The sequence below is a fragment of the Cheilinus undulatus genome, linkage group 5 (genome assembly GCF_018320785.1).
Source record: "Cheilinus undulatus linkage group 5, ASM1832078v1, whole genome shotgun sequence".
Taxonomy (NCBI): domain Eukaryota; kingdom Metazoa; phylum Chordata; class Actinopteri; order Labriformes; family Labridae; genus Cheilinus; species Cheilinus undulatus.
The window spans coordinates 27,583,998-27,607,201 of NC_054869.1; the positions used below are offsets into that span (position 1 = coordinate 27,583,998).

A 23,204-nucleotide genomic window follows, 5' to 3' on the forward strand; every position below is an offset into this window, starting at 1 on the left:
AGAACCATGATTTAGGTCAAGGACTCTCAACAAGTTGGTTATTAGCAGACATAAGAGCCTGCACCTGGTTGTCATTTATTAAATAAAGTCTCCCTGCACACTTTTTCACCCTCCAGTCCCCAAGCTACCTGACCCAGCTGTGTTGTATTAGCTGCTACAGACAGGCTCACTTTCATCTAATATGACTCACACTAGATTGCCAAGTAATTACTGTCTGCACACTGGCCTCTAGCAAACCTCAATTAACATGATATTACATAGAAAATTCATCATCACCATTTTTGGTGCTTTTCCTCAATGTAACCAGCTTAACTATGTTAATGTAAATGTGTTTAAACAAGAAATGTTGCTTGATTTAGAAAGTTTTGTTATAATTAAAATGAAACTTCCAGTGCAAGATCAGGTTTAAGGTTATCTAGCTACATCTTTTGCTTGAGATTACTTAAAAAATCTACATCGAAATGTAATTGCTATCTGCTGAAATTAGAGAACGTTTTACTGTAGCTCCTATTTATTATTTGAGGACAGTTTCATTTCCTTCATTGGCATTTCAGATCCAGTAATAATGTCACATTAATAATTAGACCCCAATTAGCATCCTGGTGCACATACAGCCTATCACAAACTCTTCATTTCAATGTTTTAATGAGCTTTGAAATACAAAACTTCCCCCCTCTGTCTTATTTGTGGAGGTCAGCTGCAGCAGGGTTTTAGGCAAACCAGAATTTGAGAAATATGTTTCTATATACAGTGCTTAACAAATTTATTAGACCACCACCCAAAGTAAGGTTTATGCCACAGCTGCCCTAAATTAAAAGCATTGGTAATTACCAAAATCATTTTTTATATTTCTGCAATAGTTAATACACCAATATGTAGACGCTCTTCAACCCAAATGATATTTTTAATGCTAAAATATAATAATTATTATTAATCCATGAATTTTCAAATTTACTGATTTACAAAAAAACTGGAAAAATAGTAAAGCACATTATTATTTCTTGATTATTATGTCAAATTATAGTTATTTACTTGCATTCCTGAACAGAAAAAAAAATGAGTTTTAGTGGTTGAATAACCCACTGATTGATTTCTGACTTCTCAGAGAAGCCCAGTGAGCCGGCTCAAATTTGGGTATGAAAAGGTGAATTCAGTTTGAAATTCCTCATTCCTGTTCAAAATGGTACAACATGGAGAGCTCACTGAAAATGAAAGAGTCCGCATTAAAGCACTTCATGATGCTGGATGGTCTCTGAGACAAATATGACAGGTTGTCTAATAAATTTGTATATTTACTGTATATTTAACATGAACTCTAAACTGTATATTTAACATGAACTCTTTTGTTGAATATAACAGAGTAGGTCTTGTGTTTTTTTAAGTGTTTATTCTGACTCAGCTCAGAAAGAGCCCTTACAATCTTCCTGTCTCTGTCTAAATGGTTTCCTCAGTGTGCTGTTGATATTGGCAGCTCAGTTATCTGCTGTTCTCCTCCCACAACTGATTGGAATGCAATTGAGACTGAAGTTTCCCTGAATCAATTTCTCATTCTATACCAAACTATGCACATCCTCCTCGCTTTTGTAAATACACTTTGAGTGATTCATTGGATTTAGGGAGATGTACTGCTTGAACAATAATTCCCTAAAAAAACATGAATGGTGAAGTCGAATTGCAAAGAACAAAGGTTTTAGGCCAACATACAACTGACATTTGGTCAGGATCATGAAGAGTCCACTAACCTATTTCTACCTTTCTATTTTGCTTTAGTAAGTAGGTTCATTTTTAGTGAGCTCTCCATGTTTTACCATTTTGAACAGGAATGAGGAATTCCAAACTGAATTCACCTTTTTATACCCAAATTTGAGCCAGCTCACTGGGCTTCTCTGAGAAGTCAGAAACTAATCAAGCATAACATTCAACCACTAAAACTCATTTTTTCTGTTCAGGAAAGCATGTAAATAACTATAATTTGACATAATAATCAAGAAATAATAATGTGCTTTACTATTTTTCCAGCTTTTTTGTAAATCAGTAAATTTGAAAATTCATGGATAACAATAATAATTATATTTTAGCATTAAAAATATCATTTGAGTAAAGAGCTTCTATGTATTAATGTATTAACCATTGCAGAAATATAAAAATGATTTTGGTGATTACCAATGCTTTTAATTTAGGGCAGCTGTGGCATAAACCTTACTTTGGGTGGTGGTCTAATAAATTTGTTAAGCACTGTATAAAATCTTTTTCCTCTTTCTGTGCATAAGATTTTCTCAGATTATTTCTAAGGTACAGTACTCCCTGCAGATTATAACTGCTAGTGTGTTCTAGAGGACACTTTGATGACGTTTTGGAGTTACAGCTAATAGTGAATGACACATACAACCTCCCTCGTCATTTCTGCATGTCTGAACTCCACCCCTGAATTAGAAGACCGAGGGGAAAAATATGCTCTTGCAAATTGCAGCAACTAAAGAGATACAGTGTGAAAGGGAGTGTGAAAGAGGGAATAGATGCCTGTAAGGATTTACAATTAGCATGGATGTGTGCACATGAGAAAGACCGGAGGAGGGGGGAGTGTGAAAGACAGTAATGGTGATATATGTGTGGGCGTTTTCAATAGGAGGAGGAGGAAGCAAATTTGAGGTAACTTTCATATGAGTTTTTTTAATTTATTCATTTTTCATGTGGTTTTGCAGTGATACCCCTCCCCCCTTCAGTCCCTTAGGGACAGATACTTGCATCTCAGAGTGAGATCTATCATACCCAGTTATCTAAAGGGTATGAATTTATCTGTTTTTATCTAATGGTATATTCTTACATCAAAGGGAGACAGAGATCCATTGGACCATTTTGATTAGTCTTGTATTTGTTCAGTCACATGTCTGTTTGAATCCCTGACATAGCCTAAATCAGTCTGGAGCACTGTTATTAAACTCTCTAAATGCAGAAATAAGGCCAAAAAAGTGAACTAATGACCAAAAAAGTCCTTTAATGTTTAAATCTTATGATTAAGTTGCTACATACTGGCTGGAAAGCTGATGGAGTGACTTTTTCCGTAAGTTGTAAGAGGAAAAGCATTAAAAGCATGGCTAAAGTGGTTGAAAAGTGGAGAAGCAAGGTCATTGCACCTTTTTTGATTGGCTTTTAAGTCCCTGTTTCTGCCCTCTCACTTCGAAGTGCTGTTTTTTTCAGTTTCTTCAGCGCCCACTTCTTCACAGCATGAAGTTGATGCAGACTTATGTGGTAAAACACTTAAGCCAAACTACATGAAGCGAAGAAGCTGTCCCACTGCAGCTCTGCAACAGGTGCAAACAACACAAGACACAGGAGAGCCTGTTAGATGCAGCCAAGCTCTGTCTGTACACCCACTACGTCCTGTGGAGAGAAAACACCTGAGTGGGTGTTTAGAGCTTGTAGAAATTGTGCAGGGATTCCTGATTTGACAGCATTTTGGAGGGTGCACAAGTCTTTGGTTTAATGTGTAATTTCAAAAGACAGGTTGATTCTTCACTGTTTCTGAGTGTTTGCATGCACATGAATGCTTTGGCTAGGGTTTTATCGTGAAATGGTTGAAACATTTTGCACTAGATGTGAGCGAAAACACCTGATAGTAAATTGTGTGTGACTTCCAGGGACCTTGGTGTGGGAAATGGCACAACTCCACAGCTGGCGTCAGATAACAACAGAATGCTGGAAAACATGCCGGTGGTGCTCAACAACGCTGACACTGACAAGGTAACTTGAAATTTATGCCTAATCCTTGAATGAAAGAGCAAGTCTGTCCATTTCTTCACTCCTAGATCAATAACTTGAGGATCCTTTGCCATGTTGTCTATATTTGCTTTTTTTGCAAGTGTTCTTGAACAGGCCCTCTGCAGCTGTATAATGCATGTGTGTCCATGGCTGCCTGTGCCTATCTGGCTCTTTAGGCATTTTTAATAATCCACGCTATTTGCACTTTCCATGCTTTCAGAAACCGAGCACGCACATCTGTATTGCTTCTTTGCGCAGAGTCATAAAGCCTTTGCCTAAGATCCCATCACCTAGGCATTAGATCCTTCCGGGAGGGAAAGCTGGTGCAGCATTAAATCCAGCTTATGCCTTCCACACAGAAGAGTCTGGTCACAGGTCTAAGTGTCTGTGACAGGGATAGTGTCGTAATCTGCACATGGTCTGCGTTATCCACCCACTTGTGACGTTGCTCAAGCCCCCATCAATGGGACCGGATGGGGCGAAATGATTCCAGGAGGCATAATGAATGCGTGCAGCTGCTGATCCGCGCTCTCCATCAAATGTGGCCCCTGTTAAAATGATCCAGCCCCTCAGACCTGCAGAGAAGAGATTGTTAATGTGCATGCTTGTGAGAATATTTGTGTGAGAGCATTGAAAAGAGGAAGGGGGAAGATGCATTCAGTAGTAGTTTGAGAGGATATGTATGTATGAAGTGGTAAGAAGCCATATGTTTTCCCTGGCAGTGTGTGCTCAAGCTAAGATACTTGTGTTCAAGTGATTGGGACATGTGTGTGTCCAGTTCATGCATGTCTTCTGATTTAGCTTTGCCTCTGCACAGTTTAATGTTTAATACATTTGCTGGAAAGGAAAGGTGCGAGAATGTTCAGTTTGATTTGTCCCTGCTGGTTAGATTTGCATTATCAATTAAAAGCAGAGTATGCATACGTAAAAAGCAAACAAACAAAAACAATTGCTTAATCATTGCTAAATGGGAAAAGTTGTCAAGTAATAAATATAACTGTTAAAAAAATTAATCAGTCTTAAAAATATTTGATGAACACAGTTTCTTTCCATTTATTGAGCTGCTAGTACCACTTTTTCTCTTTTTCCCATCAGTGTTCATCCTCATTTCCCATCTGAAGTTTTAATTGATGGGTAAATGAGGAACTTTAACTGCACAACTGATTTACTGGAAAAATGTTGCTTATTACGTCTCTTTATGAGATTATCTTCATCAGATTAGGTTCAATTAGCTTCATTTGTAGCTCCACAGATGCTATCTGTTGTTTCATCCACACCTCATTCTGACAACAAAGCCTTTTGATTGACAGATGATGAGATTTACAGCTGTTGTCAGTGTATGTCTATTCCTGCGACTTCCCTCTGTAATCTGAATTGCTTGGAAGTGGTTGTGGTCAATTAACACATTAAGTTTAAGATTTTTTTTATTCTGTGTTGTATCTGTTGTTGTATTTGCCAGGCTGTGTTACTGTTTAAGTGCCTGAAAGCTTTCTTTTTTGTATGTCATGATGATGTTTTTGTAAAAAATATGTCACCAAAAGCAGACTGTCTTTTCTTTACTATTATAAATGTTGTTTGCAGCTTCTTTTTAATTTTGACATCTGTTGATAGTTAGCGTATTAAAATCTAGTATGCTCCATTAGAACGCGGAGCTATTTCAAGCCAACCTTTGAGTTTAATCTTTACTTTATGTATAATATGAAGCTATGATCAGCTATGTTAAGGTTAAACTTGGGTTTGTCAGTGACATTTTCACAAGATAAAATCCATGCTGAGGGTTGGCACTGGAGTGGAGATTGACAAACATCAAGCTGTCAAAGCTTATAGCCTACAGTGGTTGCACAGGTTAGAGGTGTAGTCCAGTTGGCATACTTCTGTGCTCAATATTTCATATTTTGGGTGCACAAAGTGTGTTCACACTGAGAAGAATGTAAAATTACATTGCACTACTGGCACACTCCAAACAGTCCAAGAATTGAGTATGGAACCATAGACACTTTCCACGCTCAAGAAACGCCATATTAGGGTAACGTGAGCTCGGCAGTCAGCCTCTATTGCTACTCACTATCAGAAGAGCCAGTTGGTGAATCAAACTCACACTGAAGCCGGTCAGAAGAAGAGCAAACACACCTTTTCTGCCAAGAGAAGCCTTCAGTTCAGTTCTTTGCTCTTTTAATATAGAAACGTTGTCCAGTTCTGATAAAACTGTCACTATTGCTACCTCTGAGGTCAATGTTTACTGGCTTGTTGTACAACGAAACCCTGACTGTAGCTACGGCCTTGTTATCCTGACATGATGCTAATTGGTCAGTTCTCAGACTGGGTACAAACATTTTGGCTCTTCCTGATGACAGACATGGAATCTGGCAAATCAGGCTTTGAAAAAATTAAGCTGACCTGAATTTTTAGACTGAAGATGCCAAGAGTGGAGCAGATTTTAAGCCTTGATATTGTAGGATTAGGCATGATAGATAAAATTTTTAAAGAGACAAGAACTGTTTTTTGCAACATGTTCAAAACATGCTTAATCATGTTGTAAAGACTGGCATTGTTATTTGGGGTCTAATGGAGCAAGCCTCGAGTGGTCAGTGAGGGAAGTGCAGTTTTGGCACTATAAAGTATAATAAAGTACTGTACCGTACTTTATTTTTCATGTCTCCCTTGCCACTTGGTTCAGATTTAAGGTTGTCTGTCTGGCATAGTTAGCGACATAGCTAGCTGGTTATAATGATATTATTTGGTCACAAAAAACATGCAGTACATGGACTAGACAGCTTCTCCATGCATACACATTTAAGAATTTGATTGCTAAGGCTGTCAGCGATGAAGCAAAATTATTATTGATAGTTAGTCTATTATTATACTCTGTAATTTCTACTTCATAAGCTCTTGTGAGTGATGGATTGATTTTTGATTTAGACCATGACATACTTTTTGTGTTTAGTTATGCTGGCAAAGTAAAAATTGGATGATAACTATTTGTAAGAGCGTTCAGCTCAAGAGCAGCTGGATTTTTTGTGGATGATCATATCTGATCTGTAATATCTCACATCAATCTCTATTTAAATCTTCATCTTGTCTGTTTGTTGTTATGTTTGTTTATTTGGATCTCTTTTAGCCCACTTGGGCTATTCTTCCAAGGGTCCATAGCATAAAAACATTACAAAAATATAATAAAAACACAATACAGTATAACTGAAAACAATACAACATAGAACAAACACAAACCCTAAAAACATACATACAACTCATAGATGACATTATACACACAAACAAAACTTACACCATTAAAATTGCATAAAAGCTATACCCTCAAATCACAATCATACAGTTGCAATAAAAAAAAGTTTGAATACTCCTTAAAAGAACACCCCTAATGTTTTGTTTAAAATGTTTTTCTGGTAAGTTCCTAATGAGATCAGGTAAACCATTCCATAACTTCACAGCCCGAAAACAAAACATCCTTTTACCAATTACAAGCCTAGTCCTGGGTGAAACATAATCGCTTGTGCTAACAGCTCTTGTGCTAACTAAATGTCTGTCTTTCACCTGCTGGAACCTGCTTATCAACAGTCTTGGCTTCTTTTTAACAAGTTATGAAATAATTGAAGAACATTTCTAGCTATTATATCCCTGATATACGACCACTCTAGTATTTTGCATCGCTCTTCAATAGGAGTATCATTTGGACATCTAAGAATAATTCTTGCAGCCTTATTTTGTGCAGAACTGGAGTCTACTTATTTTTCCTGCTCCAGCATTACCCCAAACAGCAGCACAATAATTCACCTGACTCGCAATTAAAGCGTGGGTCACTTGTCTTAATATTTTTGTGGGTAAATATTTAGCTATTCTACCAACCATAACAGCAGTCTGAACCAGCTTCTTACATAGATTAGACATATGTGGTGTCCAAGACAGATGACTATCAAGTTGAACACCTAACAGTCTAGTCTCATCTATTTGTTCTATCCTTGTACCATTTGTCATAAGCTGTAAACGGGGCAGATTTTGCCTCTTCCTCACAGAACCTATAAGCATTACTTTTGTTTTCCTTATATTCAGTACCAGTTTGTTCATGTCAACCCAATCCTTAATTGTTTCCAGGTCTTGCTGCAGTGATGTCTGTATGTCTACACATGAATACCCCGGTACATACACAGTAGTATCATCCGTAAAAATCGGCATTTTTGATCAGACTAGAGCATATGAAATATCATTTGTATATAGCAGATAAAGGAGAGGCCCAAGACAACTGCCTTGAGGAATGCCACACTGTATATTCAGAGGAGAGGAATAAGATCCATTTATAAAAACCGATTGTGTTCTTTCAGTTAAATAAGCATGAATCCAGTCAAGAGCGGTTTGTTGGAACCCATAATGAAGGAGCTTTTTTAATAATATACTATGATCTACCGAATCAAATGCTGCACTAAAATCCAAAAATAGTACACCAACATACCAACACATATGTACACCAAATCAACTTGTTCTAGCTATTGATCTGTCATCTCAATGAGAGCAGTCTCAGTGGAATGGTCCTTACGGTATGTCTGTCTAGACATTAACTTAGTGGTCTCGTCCCATCTGACCTTTTTTTAAATTATGTTTGTATTTCTGCTGTGACTCTGACATTTAAAATTCAACATGAGGACACATGTATAAATGAATAAAGTAAACTGACATTTACAAGTTGTTCATATAAACAGGCTTCTCTTAAAGCTTCATGTAGTATGGAGAGGAATGTCCCAATGTAAATGCCAGAGCTTAAGCTTCCGGTCATTGAGCGACAAGCCTAACATTCATATTCAAAACACATGACTACTGCATGTTTTATGTCAACAAGCCTTAATTCTCCTCATCTTGTCTTCTTCCCCCGTTCAGCCCAGACCCCCTTTACGGTACAATGATCTCTCTCCCTGTCCGCAACCTTAGTGATAGCAATGTGTCATATCTGAGCCACACAGCAAGGGTTACTGCTTCTGGAGCATGAACACACAGGAACTAAGCTCTTCACACTGTGTGTGCAAAATCAAATTCAATCCAATCCTTCTCATTCCTCTCTGCTGTTGAAGAGGACACAAAATGACAATGAAACTCAACTGCCGTGACACTGTTGGTATTCATCTCTGCGGCGAGCATGATGATTGTGTCACTGCTGTTCAGAGGCTGCTCCTCTCTGTGCTTAACAATGCTGGGGGAGATGATGATAGAGCGCTCAAGGTGTGGGATTGATTATCCTGATCTTAGGCAATCACTCTTCGCCTTTCTCCTGCAACACTTACAGCTGACTTTGGGGTTAAATTGCAGGCATTGATCAGTCAGTAGCTACAGTATTGAAATCTCAGTGAACCAAGTGTTAGCTTGCCAACAACCTGCTGTTAAATGCTGATTGTCTTTATCCTGGAGTGTGAAATAACAAAGAAAGAGGAGGGAGAGAAGGTACTGAGTTTATGTGCTGAAGTCTCTGTGAGAGATAAAAGTGCACCATTACAGGAAGTGAGAGTTTGCAGAAAAGCTCTTTATTATAAAAGTCCTTTCAAAAATGCTTCCAGATATTTATCTACGTCTTGAACTGACCAATCAACGTCAAATTGTGGCACTTGAAACCATTCTCACTCAGTGGGAAACCTGTGCCTCTTTTCAGCTTTCCTCAGCATGACTCCCAGTCATTAACAATGTCTCCAGCCAGCACAGAAGCTGCCTTAGATGTCAGAGGCCATTAACTAGAAACAACATAAACGCATAAAGTAAAGACCCCCTTGTGAATGTGTTTTTGCTTTTTTTTTCCAGCCAACGGCCCAAGGCAGGTCCTCTCCTACTAGGACACTGCAGAACGGCAGCCCATCCAAATGCCCCCGCTTCATAAAGATCAAGAACTGGGAGACTGGCACGGTCTACAGTGACACACTCCACCACAGCTCCAGCAAGGTAAGGTGTATGGAAATAACTTGATTGGACAAAGATGCAGGATTTACAAGAGTGGCTGAGGCAACCAGGCTGGCAAGATAGAGAAGGATTTTGATGCAATGAATAATTTTTCATTACGCAGACTTGCTATGCTGGTCTGAATCTGAATGAAGACTGAGGTGCATTTGTTTTTCGCACACTGACACCCTTCAAACCCTTAAAAAGACTCAAAGTACTGGCACAATGTGATGAGAAAAATATAAAAACACCTGCATGATGTAACTGTAATGCAATACAAAACAGCATACCTGCAAAAACAATATCAGCTAAAAAAAAATAATTGAGAAAACTTGGGCTGTTGTTTTTTAGACTCAGGTTCTGTTATTAACTGCTGACTGTGGTTGTTGTCAGTATTACTGATGTTTCTAGTTGTATGATTTCCCTTCTTATTTAGCGCATTTATATAAATGTGTTTGGCCATTTGCAGGATACAAATGAAATGTGCCCATTTGCAGAATGTGGCTAATGTTAACAGTGCTAGCACCACTAGCCTATGATCCTTTTTGCAGGGCAGTGTCCATATTCCTATGCTGAATGTTGTCACTCATTGCTTTGGTTATATGTAAGTATAACCTGACACCGCCTCTGGATTACTTTATCCTCATTTTCTAGTTTAAAATTTATTTTAAACTATTCATTGATGCTAAAGCAGTCAGCGGTTCTTTATATTGAAGTAAAGAGCATTGTGGTAGCAAGACAGCAGTCAGTAAGAACAGCTATCGTGGTTACTAGTGGCAGGCAGCTGCATTAAAGCTTAGACAAGGCATCTGACCAGGATTGTGAGCTTGAACTGATAAAAAGTTGTTAATAATTAGTTTAACCAACTTTTAATTTTGGTGCAGATGAGAAAACGATCTGAATCAAACCATTTAGTTGGCAAGTCATACTCATTCCTAGTCAATAGAATGTTAGAAAACAGAGAAACATCAACATGTTTAGAATTTATGACTCTTAAATTCAGGGAAGTCCAATTTTTTTTACTGAGAGCCACATACTGAAAAATATAAGCTGTATGTATTTAAGTTAGGAAAACCAGTCCAATGAAGGATGACATATACTTATTATTTAAAAAGGCTTAATAAAACAGCTAATACCACAGCTTCCCATTAATGGTGAAAAGACAAATAGTCAGTACCAAGGATTTTGGTACGTATGGCCAATCAGATTTCAGGGGGCCTTGGCTCCACTCCTGGTCCTAATGAGAATGATGCTTTGTTGCAGCTGAGATGCTGAATGCTTATCTCCACATTCAGACACAAAAAAGAGAAAACTGTACAAAGATTCCAAACATTATAACAGCAGTGTTGCTTCAATATGGTTAGCATGATATGCTTTGTAAACCAGACCTTGAGACTAAGCAGAGAGGGGAGCCAATGAGAATGATTCATGTTCCTGTAATCATTCTGTCATGATTCATCAGTGCATTATAAATTGAGATGTTGTTATTTTTGTTGTCATTATGTTTACAATTTACATTTTCATGAAAAAAGCATGCTGATGGATTCTTCTTGTCAAAATGTTAGTTTATAAAATAAACACGGCAGCACTTCAGAGTGCCGCAACTGAGAGAGAATATGCAGTCAAACATAAGCTCCATGTTTTAATGTGGGCCATCATTCATTTTAGCTTTAGGATTTTGTGGCTGATTAATAATGGACCACATTTGGCACCAAGGCCATAGTTTAGACACCTCTCCTTTAGTCCACAGTGACAGCTATGAAATTATAAGTATTCATTTTGCCATTATATAAGATAAGCAGTGAAAATTCTCCATTCTCTGCTTTTATTTCCCCATGATAGCATGTGGAATTTTTCTCAGTACCTTAAAACAATAACGATATTTATTATTTAGATAATGAAATAAGTGCAATCTTGAGATAATCATATTAAAAGATAGTGAGAGTTGTCACCATTCATGACCCCTGTTATCTCACCATAACAGGTAGGTACCCTGTGAACCACTGTGTGTGTTGTCTTATAGGAATGCAAGACTTTTTGGTCAAATAGTGAGGCCTGCAAATATGATACCCATGACTTTAATTGCATCTTAAAGGCATTAATACACATTACATACATATATTGGCTGACTGGAAAACATTCAGCCCTCAGGCTGAACAACACATAATTTGCAAGTCAAGTAGTTGAAGAATAATAGCACAGTGCGGCATGCCTTTTCTCTGCCTCACACTAACTGTTCATACATTAGAGAGCTCTTGCCTGAAATGTTGGTGATTCAGCTTGTTACTGTTTAGCCAGAGAGCCGAGAGTTAGGGTGATGTGGGGCAGGCTTATGAAACAATAAATCATTTAGTTATAAAAAGACAGAAGTCACATGGCCATACAGTCACTCAGATGGTCACATAATGAGTCAGTTTTTTCAGAAGACGGCAAAATCAAATGTGACGTTTGATGGATATTTTTATCCTTTACACCAGATATAAATGCTTTCATCTTTAACAGAGCTGATTCAGTCACAATCACATGCAGTCATTCATACAGCAGAATTTTGGGAGAATGGTAGTCTTTCCAGCATTTTAAAGGTTTATTCCAAAAATAGGGGAGCATAAAGAGCTGCCCTTTGATCTGTAAGGTCTTATTAACATAAAACAATGCTTCCAGATACATGCTAACATTATCATCTTCACTTGATAAGAAATGACCATGTTTAAATGTTTTTTTTTTTTTATAAAAGAGTAAATGATTTGCATTTTACTATATATCTTAACATCGGGGAACCACCAGGAGGAACTACTAGGAGGATTCTGCTCTTAGGTATTGTTGCACTGCAATCATGAGTAGTGTTAAGGATGGTAGTATCGGCATCGTCACTACCTGGAGCCCTGGTAACAGGGCGGAATTGGACACCATCCGACGCAGTGCAGCAAGCTACAGCAGCCCTGAAGCACAAAGACATCGTGGGGCATGTACAGCTGGGAAGAGGAGGCTTTGGCCTGGCGGTGAGCAAACCAACTTGGCATAAGGCCTCAGCAGCTGAGAGGAGGAAGCTGCTGGTGGATGAGGTACACAGACAAGAGGAAACTGCAAGAAGTGCAAAGGCTGTCTTGCTTGCTAAGCAGGGGCAGTGGATGCAGTGGGAAGGCCTGCAGAAGAGGAACCTCAGCTGGAGGGAGCTTTGGGAAACGGAGGCAGGCAACATCAGCTTTATCATCAGAGCCACCTACGATGTGCTCCCATCACCAAAGAATCTCCACCAGTGGTATGGTGAGGATCCGACCTGCGCCCTCTGCCCAAGTCCAGCATCTCTCAAGCACATCATGACCAGTTGCAAGACCAGCCTCACACAAGGCAGCTACACCTGGAGGCACAACCAGGTCCTCAAGAGCCTGGCAGCAGCACTTGAGATCAGGAGGAGTACAACCAACTCCCTGTCCCTGAGAGCAAACAATACCATCAAGGCACCAGCATTCGTCAGGGAGGGACAGGAAAAGCCCAAACATCCTGCCACCAAGCCAGAAACTGGACAACTAGCCTTGGACTGTGACTGGAAGATGCTTGTGGACATTGGCCAACAGTTAGTATTTCCACCTGAGATTGCATCCACCACCCTTAGACCAGACATGGTCCTCTGGTCCCCTTCACTCGAGTCTGTGTACATCATAGAACTCACAGTACCATGGGAGGACTCAGTGGAGGAGGCGTATGAACGGAAAAAACTGCGGTACTCAGAACTAGCAGCCAATGCAGAACAACGAGGATGGAAGACAAAACTCTATCCAGTCGAAGTGGGATGCAGAGGATTTGTCGCTACTTCATCCATCAGACTGCTAAAGGACTTGGGAAGTCATGGACAGGCTCTCCGGCAGATCATCAGATCTGTGTCCGAAGCAGCCGAAAGGAGTAGTCAGTGGATATGGCTCAAGCGGAAGGACCCGTGCTGGGCTCCAACAACAGCAAGAGGAGCAACCCACTAACACTACCACCTCCTTTCTCACTTGAGAACCCAGAGCAGAACCCCCCCACGAACATCTGTGCATCTCGCAATAGGGCATGGGACACAAGCTCAGGCTTGATCACCCTGTAGCTGGCCGCCTTTGATGAGGGTGTCTAGTGTTTAAAAGGCCGAAACACCCTATGACTCAAAGGTACACTACTGATGATGTGTCCCAAAGTTATATCTGTCCATATCCGAGGTGCACCTCCGATGGAGCTCTTAACATCGGGGAACCACCAGAAGGAACTACTAGGAGGATTCTGCTCTTACGTATTGTTGCATTGCAATCATGAGTGGTGTTAAGGAAGGTAGCATCGGCATCGTCACTACCTGGAGCTCACATCAGTGGAGCCTGGGTCTGTTGAAGGTGGCATGCTGTCGAGGCTGTGTGGGCCATGTGATAAGATAGGTAAGAGGATGTCTGCGTGTTGGCATGGCGGGTCGTGAGAGCCGGCGTGGAGGGGGGTGGCTCTGGGACGCTAGAGATCACTGTTCAGCCCTCTGGAGGTGTCTGCTCTTAACATTGGGGAACCACCAGGAGAAACTACTAGGAGGACTCCCAGTCACTCTTAACATCAAGGAAACCCTCAGGTAAGTTAGGTGCATCTCCGGTGAAGATATTGAGGTTGGGAGCGTCACTGGAGATGCACCTCCGGTGATGCTCTTGGCATCGAGGAGCCACCAGGAGGAGCAACCAGGAGGAATCACCAGGAAGACTCCCAATCACTCTTAACATTAAGGAAACCCTCAGGTAAAGTGCATACCACCTATTGGTACAACGGACAGTTTAACATCGTGTCCCGTGTTTCATGATTCATATTGCTTACTGAGTCAGACTTTTCAAATCATATGTCATCAGAAATAATACAGTAGTTGTAAATGTAGGTAACCATTTTGCCAATTCAAATATCGAGATAAGCATGATACAAACAGGTACAGCAAACTAATACCATACAGTCTGGATCCTAAGAGGACAGTATGAATCAAGCCTTTTAGATAGGCTGCAACTGTCAGAAAGCAAGTACAGATGAGGAAAAAATTATCTGCCCCCCTATAAAAATTTCATTTTTGTAGGTATTTCCTGAGGGCTGTTCAACAGAGCAAAGACTTTTTAACACAACTTTTCCAATCATCCTAGTTTTATTTTGGATGCTTACATTGGTTTACTTTGCACATAGAAACTACTAGGTTCAAAATAATAAACATCCCTGATGCTGATATTCAGTTGTCTCCTTTTTGTTGGATAACAGCCTGTGGCCATGTGTTGTAGTTTCCAACAAGTCTTTGCCCATTCTTCTTTGGTAAACCTCTCAAGCTTTTCAGATTTGTTGGACTTCTGTCATGGTCTTCAGTTCACACCACAGAATTTCAATGGAATTCAACTTAGAGTTTTGTGCAGGCCAGTCAGTAACGTTCACTTTGGTCGTCTGGAGGTCTTTCTTCATTAGGAGCAACATTTGTTGTGGGATGTTGCCATGTAAGAAGACAAGGCAACGACCCAGACCCAGACCCAGACCCAGTTTTGTTGCAGACTGCTTGAGGTTTTCTTTCAAAATCTTTATATATCCTTCTTTCTTCATGATTTCTTCCGCCTTCATGAGCTTCCCAGTTCCGGACGAACTGGAGTATCCCCACAGCATTATACTCCCACTGCTGTGTTTCACTGTGGAGATGATGTTCTCTGGGTTATACGCCTCTCCCTTCTTTCTCCAACAATAAGCAATGTCTCTGTGGCCACTGTAGTCTAGTTTTGTCTCATCTGACCAAAGGACATGTTCCTAGTATGCATACTCTTTCTCTAGGTTGTCCTTCCCATACTGGCTTGAAGGTGTCTCTTTGCAGAAGTGGAGTTTTCTTGGTCTGCAACCTCTCAGTTCATTCCTGTGCAGGGCTCTAGTGATTGTCTTCTTTGAGACTACAATTCCTGACTAGTCTAAGTCATTCATGAGTGTCTGTCAGTTGTTCTGGGGTCTTTAGACACATCTCTCACTAGTTTTCTTTCCAGAGTCTTTGAAATATTTCTCTACCTCTGCCAGGCTTGTTCTGTGTGGCTCTCTTTGAATTTCTTGAAGATACTTTCCAGTTCTTGGCACTTAGAAACACTGTGATAACTTTGTATATGCTTCTCCTGCCATGCAAGTATCAACAATTATTTATCTCAAGTCTAAACTGATTTATTTTATTCCTGACATGGTGATTTCTCCAGTGACAACTCAGACCCTTACTGAAGTTTTTAGACTGTGTGTAAATGGGAAGATAACCCTCAGTTTGAACTTGACTTTAAAAGCTTTGAGCATTACAAAGTTAAAAAACATCAGTGCACCACAGTGGATTATGCTTTGGTAAAAAGGTGAACTCTAAAGGGGGCTAATAATTTTGATCCTGGTAGTTTTTGTTTTTTGTGGAATGATTTTGTTTTTTTGTGTGAAGTAAAATCATGTAAGCTTCCAGATAAAAATAGGATGTTTGGGAAAGCTGTTAAACAGCACTTGAGGAAGACTTGGGGAAAAACTGAAATTTTCATAATCTGTAATTCTTTCATTCAATCATTGGTTGAATTTCTGCTTTGATTAAAAAAACCCACATCTGATTACTTGGCTCAACAAAGGAATCAAACAGGAGCAAAACATGTTGCCAGACTTTTGGTGACATTCATTTGCCAAAAATCTTTTCATTCGGTCTTTGAGGATTTATAAAGATCTTACCCACCATGTTTGTTAAGGGAGCAGCTGTCGTGTTAATTTCTTTAGAGGGCAGTTTCCATCCTAACAGTTGCTCTTAAGTGCCAAACAAGGCCATTTCCAAAAACTTTTCAGGCAAAACACCAAAAGTTGTGACTGAAATGGAAGACTTTGGTAAGAAAATGTATTCATGTGGTTTATTTCCATCCCCTTTCATCTATCAACTCCCTGGTCCATCCATATTCATGCAGCCAACAAAGTTTCCTCCTCTAGTTAGTAAGCCAGTCTAGCAGGCACAAGGTGAAACCCTGTGTTAAATAATTCACCCCCCAAAACACTGCAGCCATTTGTAAACAGCAAACAGCCGCCTAATTACTTTGGTGACTTATTGGACACGCTGTGCATCCCAATGAATGTTCTATAGTACCATCTTCAGAGTTATTATTTATCACAGACGCTGCTGTATTGGAGGATGATCCGTCTTTTTCGAAAAGGACAGCTGGCTGGCATGAATGCCCAGAGCGGTATGAAAAGCGGACGTGCTGGAGCACAAGTGATTTCTTTGTTTTATTTTTAAAACTCCCTGCTCCACTTATCCATTTCCCCATTTACTTTGTCCAATCTCAGTGTACATCTATGTCAGCAATGTTATCTTCTTACTGTCAATTATCGTCTCCAAGCTTTGGTTTGTATTCAGTTATCCCTGTTATTTATATCTTTTATCCTTCAGAGCTTCCTCATACACTCATTCAGTTTCCCTCCCTGCTTCCCATTGTTTTGACTGGCTAAAATTGTGTTTGTTGCCTTGTCCAACAGTTTTTGTCGAGTCAGTGGCGAATGAGTTGGAAGGGGCACGAAGGGAAGTTTATTTTAGTCACACTGCCAGTCTGCGTCCAATGTTTGGACAGTCCAAGTGTGTGGTTCAGCCTAATAAGCCAATTTTAGCAGCACTGGGTCATTGTCAAATTTCCCCTCCTTCTGCACGCCTGCACTACTGTTTCTGTCATCCACTCCTGCTCACTCACTCCATCTCTCTCTAAGCTGGTGAAGACATTTGGGCAAACCAAAGTGACAGCTGACTTCGGCTCTAATCACATTAAACTGACCACACAAGGTTGCTCTCAGCGATGAGCCGTTCTCTCTCTGCATCTGTTTGTTTTCTCATTTTCTGTCTTTGCTTTTTGCTCTTTCTGTCTTCCTGTCTCCATTTGATGGTAGGATACCAATCCATGACTCACTGACTTACTCATTCATTTACATTTGTGCCAAGCTTTTGTGAAGGATATAATGAAAGAAAATATAAAAATGACACGATCCCCTCTGTGCATTCAGAGTCCAGAACTAAACATAAAACTTGCCCCTGCTAATAATAAATATGGAACATGTTATGATCGAGGATAGTTAAAAACCTTTAATTTATAGTGGATGTGGTCTCTTGGCCTTGGACATTAATTATACTTCAAGTTAATTTCATAGTGGCAATTTGTGTTGGAAAATAATTTTCCTCAAATAAAGTTTTAAAGGCTTGGTACACTCATAACAAATATGGCAGCATAATCTAACAAAGGGTGAATGAGGAACTGACTATTTTCATAAAAGTAGAACAAATAAAGTAAAAAAAAAGAACATTTTGAAATGTTTTTCTTCTCTTTGTTGATTCAATTTCCATAATATACAGTTGAAGCTTTTCACTTGTCTACCTCATAAAAAGCAGAACCAAGACCTGGCAGAATAGTCTAAAGTAAATTGACAAAGAAATTAAAGTGATAGGTTTGCGTTATGTGATTTAAAAACATGCCATTCCTTTAAATTGCATTCAGTCACACTACAGACAGACAGATGCAGAAAGTCTATTGGCAATGAAAATAAATGAAAAAGATGAAGACAGCTATTCCCAGAAAGAAGTCCTCTGTTAGTGTAATTCTTTGCTGGAAAGCACATTTTACAGATATTTGCAGATTCATTACCAGTGCATTTTGCCATATGCCATGATCGCCCAGCTTTTCAGTTGTATTCTGGCACTTAGGAAAAACCAACAACCACAATTCGTCCCTGGAAAATCCTCTATCATCTGTCATGATATTTGTTTTTCAGATGCCAATCTGTTCTGAAAATGTCTGCATCGGCTCTGTAATGATGCCCAACCAGCATATTCGCAAGCCAGATGAGGTCAGAACCAAAGATGAGCTTCTTCCACTGGCCACTGACTTCATAGATCAGTACTACACCTCCATCAAAAGGTAAGCACAGCACATGGGCTGTGTAACATGAGGTAATTTAGAAAAAGGTAAATCCTTAGCATTAGTTACGTTAAAAAGTTTGCTTGAAACAACATTAAAGCCTTCACTTGACAGCATATGAGTAGATATGGAAAGATTGTGATACTACCTTACTTCACATTAGACGTGTTAGAAAATATCGATACACTGATATATCACGATATTTTGCATGATACTGTATTGATATTTTAAAATGCAGTTTTGATGTTTTTTAAAGTAATAATTTACTTCGTTGGTGCAGTAGTTTGTGGTGTAATTTCACCCCCTGACCTCTAGTTGGGGGCAGGCACCGGCATTTGACTCTTCCTTCTTCTCCTCTGCTTAGACCGGCGGTTCCCAAACTTTTCAGCCCATGAACCCCCAAAAAACACCATCAGAGATCAGGGACCCCCATCTTCCCTTGAAGGGGATAAAATGCATGATATTGCACAAAGCATTATGTACAAAACTTGCATTTTAGGTCATTTTTGTAACTTTTAATTGCTTTTAAGCACAAATATCACTGAATACCTGCATTTTGATTTTAATTTGAAATAATTTTAACAACATTTAAATAATAGATAAAATGTATGATTTTAAATCATATGAAATTTCTCTTAATCTTATGGAAAGCATCCCACGACCCCTCTTCACTGTCTCACGACCCCCCCTGAGGGGTCCCCTAGCAAGACTTCCAGTCTGAGCCAGCCAGTTGCTCATGCCTACCCAGCAATGCAGCTTCTGCTGCATTCGTAGCAGGTATGTGGTCTTATTTTGGCTTACAAAACATTAAAGGCGGGAGAGACTTCTACAGGAGTCAAGTCATTTGTAAGATATGCCACGCCAGAGTGAAATACTTGGACGACACGACAAATCCAAACACGAGACATCATAGCGATAGCTTAGCGGCTAACAGCTAATGTGAGAGAAGCCTGCTCAAGCTACTGCTAATTTTTACTCATGTAACCATAATTACCCTGTCAGTACTTTGTTTTTTGTTTTTGTAAGGAGCTGCGCCATTGTAGTGTTGTTAAGACTGTAGGCTTCCGTACTAGGATAAAAAAAAAAAAACACTGGCCCGTCACGCCATGCCCTCCTCACAACACATTCCATCAGTTCTTAAGCTGGACATGAGGATCAGTCTTCCTCCACAAGCACCTTGTCATGACGTTAAGACATACAAGCTGATGTACCATGAAATCTAAAAGATTTTAGTAAATTTACTCTATATTGATTAATTTTTCCACTTTTCTTTTTGAAATCCTGAAAGCATTTTAATTCATGACAACAAATGGGAAAAATCCTGATCTTCAAATTGCACAAAAAAGAGTAAAAACTCTAGATGATGCAAGACCATAAATTTTATAATACACTGTATATTTTTTATTTACATACTATACATATAATTTTAATATATTTTTATTAATAGCTTAATTGCATTCTATTTTATTCCATATTTACTTAAAATTAGTTTTTTATTTCTATAAATAAACAAATATATATATATACACATCCACATACACATGCAAATTTATATATATACATACATATATACATATATATATATACACACATACATATATACACATATACATAAATTACAAAAATATCGCAATATATCGTCTTGCTCATAGTATTGCAATATATTGCAAATATCAATATCAGCACCCCTGTATCGCGATACGCCTCGTATCTCCAGATTCTTGCCAATACACACCTACTTCACATAGGGATTTTTTTTTTTTTTAAGATTTTTTCTTGTGTAAGTAAAAGAAAAAAATATATATAAAGATAAAGCAAACAAAATAGGTCAGTTGGAGTAAACTGTTAAACTTGCTTTGTAAGTAGTTCGTAGGCGCTTAACAGTTATATAATTAAGGGATTTACAGTGATGATGGTATGTGATGAAATTAGTTTAACATAACATTTTTCTTCATCTTCTGTGTTGCAAAACCCCTTTCTGAGGACTGTAATTTGCAGCATGTGTGTACTGTAGGTCCTTGTAGAACTGGATGTTGACTAACCAGAATACCAATAAAAAGTAAATTAGTAAACAAAACAAGTCATAACTCATCTCACTCCAAAACAGCCAATGAAGATAGCCAGTGAAGAAAACTGGACTCAGCAGAGGGTGAAGCTGTTCAGATGGTTACTGGAGATTCAAAACTCCACAGCAACTTCAGCCAAAAACCACACACAGCAAGAACAGAGCTGCACTATTTGTGCAGAACGTGGAGAGCTCTCACACAACACTGGGTTGCTTAGCAACATTGATGTCCTACTTCATAGAGAGAGTCATAATCAGCAGAGTTTTATTGTTGAACTCACCTATGATTGGTTTAATGGTTGTTGTCCTAACAGTCTTCTCCCAATTCAAACTCATTCACCTGCTTTTCTGTTGCATGATATAGCCAGCACACTAAGTCTATCTGAAAAGTACTATTTAGAATTCATTTACAAAACAGGGGATTCTAAGAGATGGGCGGGAATGGACACCTGCATTAATTAGCTTGATGCTAACACATAATGGAAATAGCCTTAAACAAGCTGACAGATTTAGATTAAGGATTGCTGCATGCAAATTTTAACAAGAAAGGTTTTATTTTCCTTGATGATACTGAGTTAAGAGATTGTTTGATCAATCATTTACATTTTTTTAGTTCTGTTGTGTCACCTGAAATTGCTGCATTCTTCTTCTTTTTCGATTTAATGGTGGTTAGTAAACAGCTTTTAGTATAGCCATCTAGCAGTTGTACAGTATAGAAAACCAGGCACTGGTCTAAATAATTGTTTTAAATTGGGACAATTGTTGTATGACTTCTTTGATTTTAATTTAAGAGATAATAACTAAATATTTGAAAAGAAAAACATTCTTTGCTTCACTTTATGAGGTGAGCATTAAGTTTGTGGATTTTTTTTAGATATCATATCAGTGTCACCAAAAATGTATTAAGAAATAAAGGCAAACAGATATCTGCAAAAATCTAATATCATGCGTCCCTGCAAAAAATCCCTTTGAATGTTGTATTCACTCTCTTATGTGAATATTTTAGGAGATGAACATGACAAGCAAACTTTTTTTTACTGAACAATGGTACATTCTTACAACACTGTGGACCTATCCTGCATCCAGGTACGGCTCTAAGGCCCACATAGACAGGCGGGAAGAGGTGACCAAGGAGATCGAAGCTTTGGGAACTTACCAGCTAAAAGACACTGAGCTGATTTACGGGGCCAAACATGCGTGGAGAAATGCAGCCAGATGTGTGGGGAGGATCCAGTGGTCCAAACTACAGGTAGACTCATAGCCTAAAATAACAAGATGTGTCTGTTTCTACATCCACTCTGTTTATGATGATTTGATAAGCCATATTAGTAATGCCATGATTGATTCTGTATCCTTAAAAACTTTTTGATATAAATCAAGACACTTATAGACATGGAGCAAGGACAGACTGTATCAAAACAAGTGGATGAAGCTAACGTCTGACATCTATTTGTTCTGAGCTACTGTTCAAAGGTTCAAATGTGGCATTTAAGCCCCCAACATCTTATCAATTTCAAAGTAAAATATTCTGGAAAAATGGTTTAATATGCAATGCTACTCTTCTATTTGAGCTGATTGGGGAAGGACTTGTTGCTGCCATCAGACATTTTTCCGCCTGGTGACTTTTCTCAATTTGCCTCACTTCAAAAGCTAGAGATTTCATGTTGTTCTTTTATACAGTAGCAGTCTCTTGTTAAGCCTATGTAACACAGATTTACTTTATCAAAAAAATCATGCTACATTTATATCAAAAGGCATGTTTTATCTTGTAACTGTGAATAGATGTGGTTCTTACTTTTCATGTTGGTGTCTGCACTCCAGGTTTTTGATGCTAGAGACTGCACAACAGCTCATGGAATGTACAACTACATCTGTAACCACGTCAAATATGCTACCAACAAAGGCAACCTCAGGTAAAGCAGAAAAACACACGTTTCTAACTCTTCATGCCAGTGTTATTTCTTTATTGTATCCATTATTTCCTTTTTGTTTAACACTGCTTGGGTTCATTTCCCTCTCTCCATCTGTCGCTCCATGTATTTCATCACCTCTCTTGATCTCTGGCTACCCTGACTTGACCCACTGTCCCATCTGTCAATGAATTTTCTGTCTCTTAATGCTGCCTCTGACACCATCAGCTTCCTGTCTATCTTTATGATTCTCTGCACCAATCATTGCTCTGTCGGAGAGGTGATGAACCCTGCCAGCAACAAGCCGTCATTTGTCAGACCTGCACAGTGTGTGCTCATATTCTGCCAAGTCCCAACTAAATGAGATATCTCATACTTACTTCTTGGATTATGGATAGGCTCTGACTCATTACTACAGTTAACCTGGAATTCAGACACATCAACACATGTTGATGAGAGCTGGCACTGTAACACCCTGACTGCAGCTCTGCACACTTAAATCATGGTTTCAAGTCCACTTAATTAATGTCATATGTTAATATCACTTAACAAAGATAATTATGAGGGGTTTAAACTGTATTTTAAGTCAATTTCCCAATTTCTACCTTGTATCAACATCCCTCCTTA

At 39.0% G+C, this 23,204-nt stretch overlaps 1 protein-coding gene across 1 annotated transcript in view; it reads left to right on the top strand.

Annotated features, from left to right (window-relative positions):
* nos1 (nitric oxide synthase 1 (neuronal)) overlaps positions 1-23,204 on the top strand; it is a 62,784-nt gene that overhangs the window by 3,545 nt on the left and 36,035 nt on the right. The window contains exons 3-7 of the mRNA XM_041788215.1: positions 3,639-3,741; positions 9,553-9,690; positions 18,457-18,602; positions 21,754-21,916; positions 22,489-22,580. Of these exons, the coding sequence (XP_041644149.1) occupies positions 3,639-3,741; positions 9,553-9,690; positions 18,457-18,602; positions 21,754-21,916; positions 22,489-22,580 (642 nt within the window). The remainder of the gene's footprint in view (positions 1-3,638; positions 3,742-9,552; positions 9,691-18,456; positions 18,603-21,753; positions 21,917-22,488; positions 22,581-23,204) is intronic.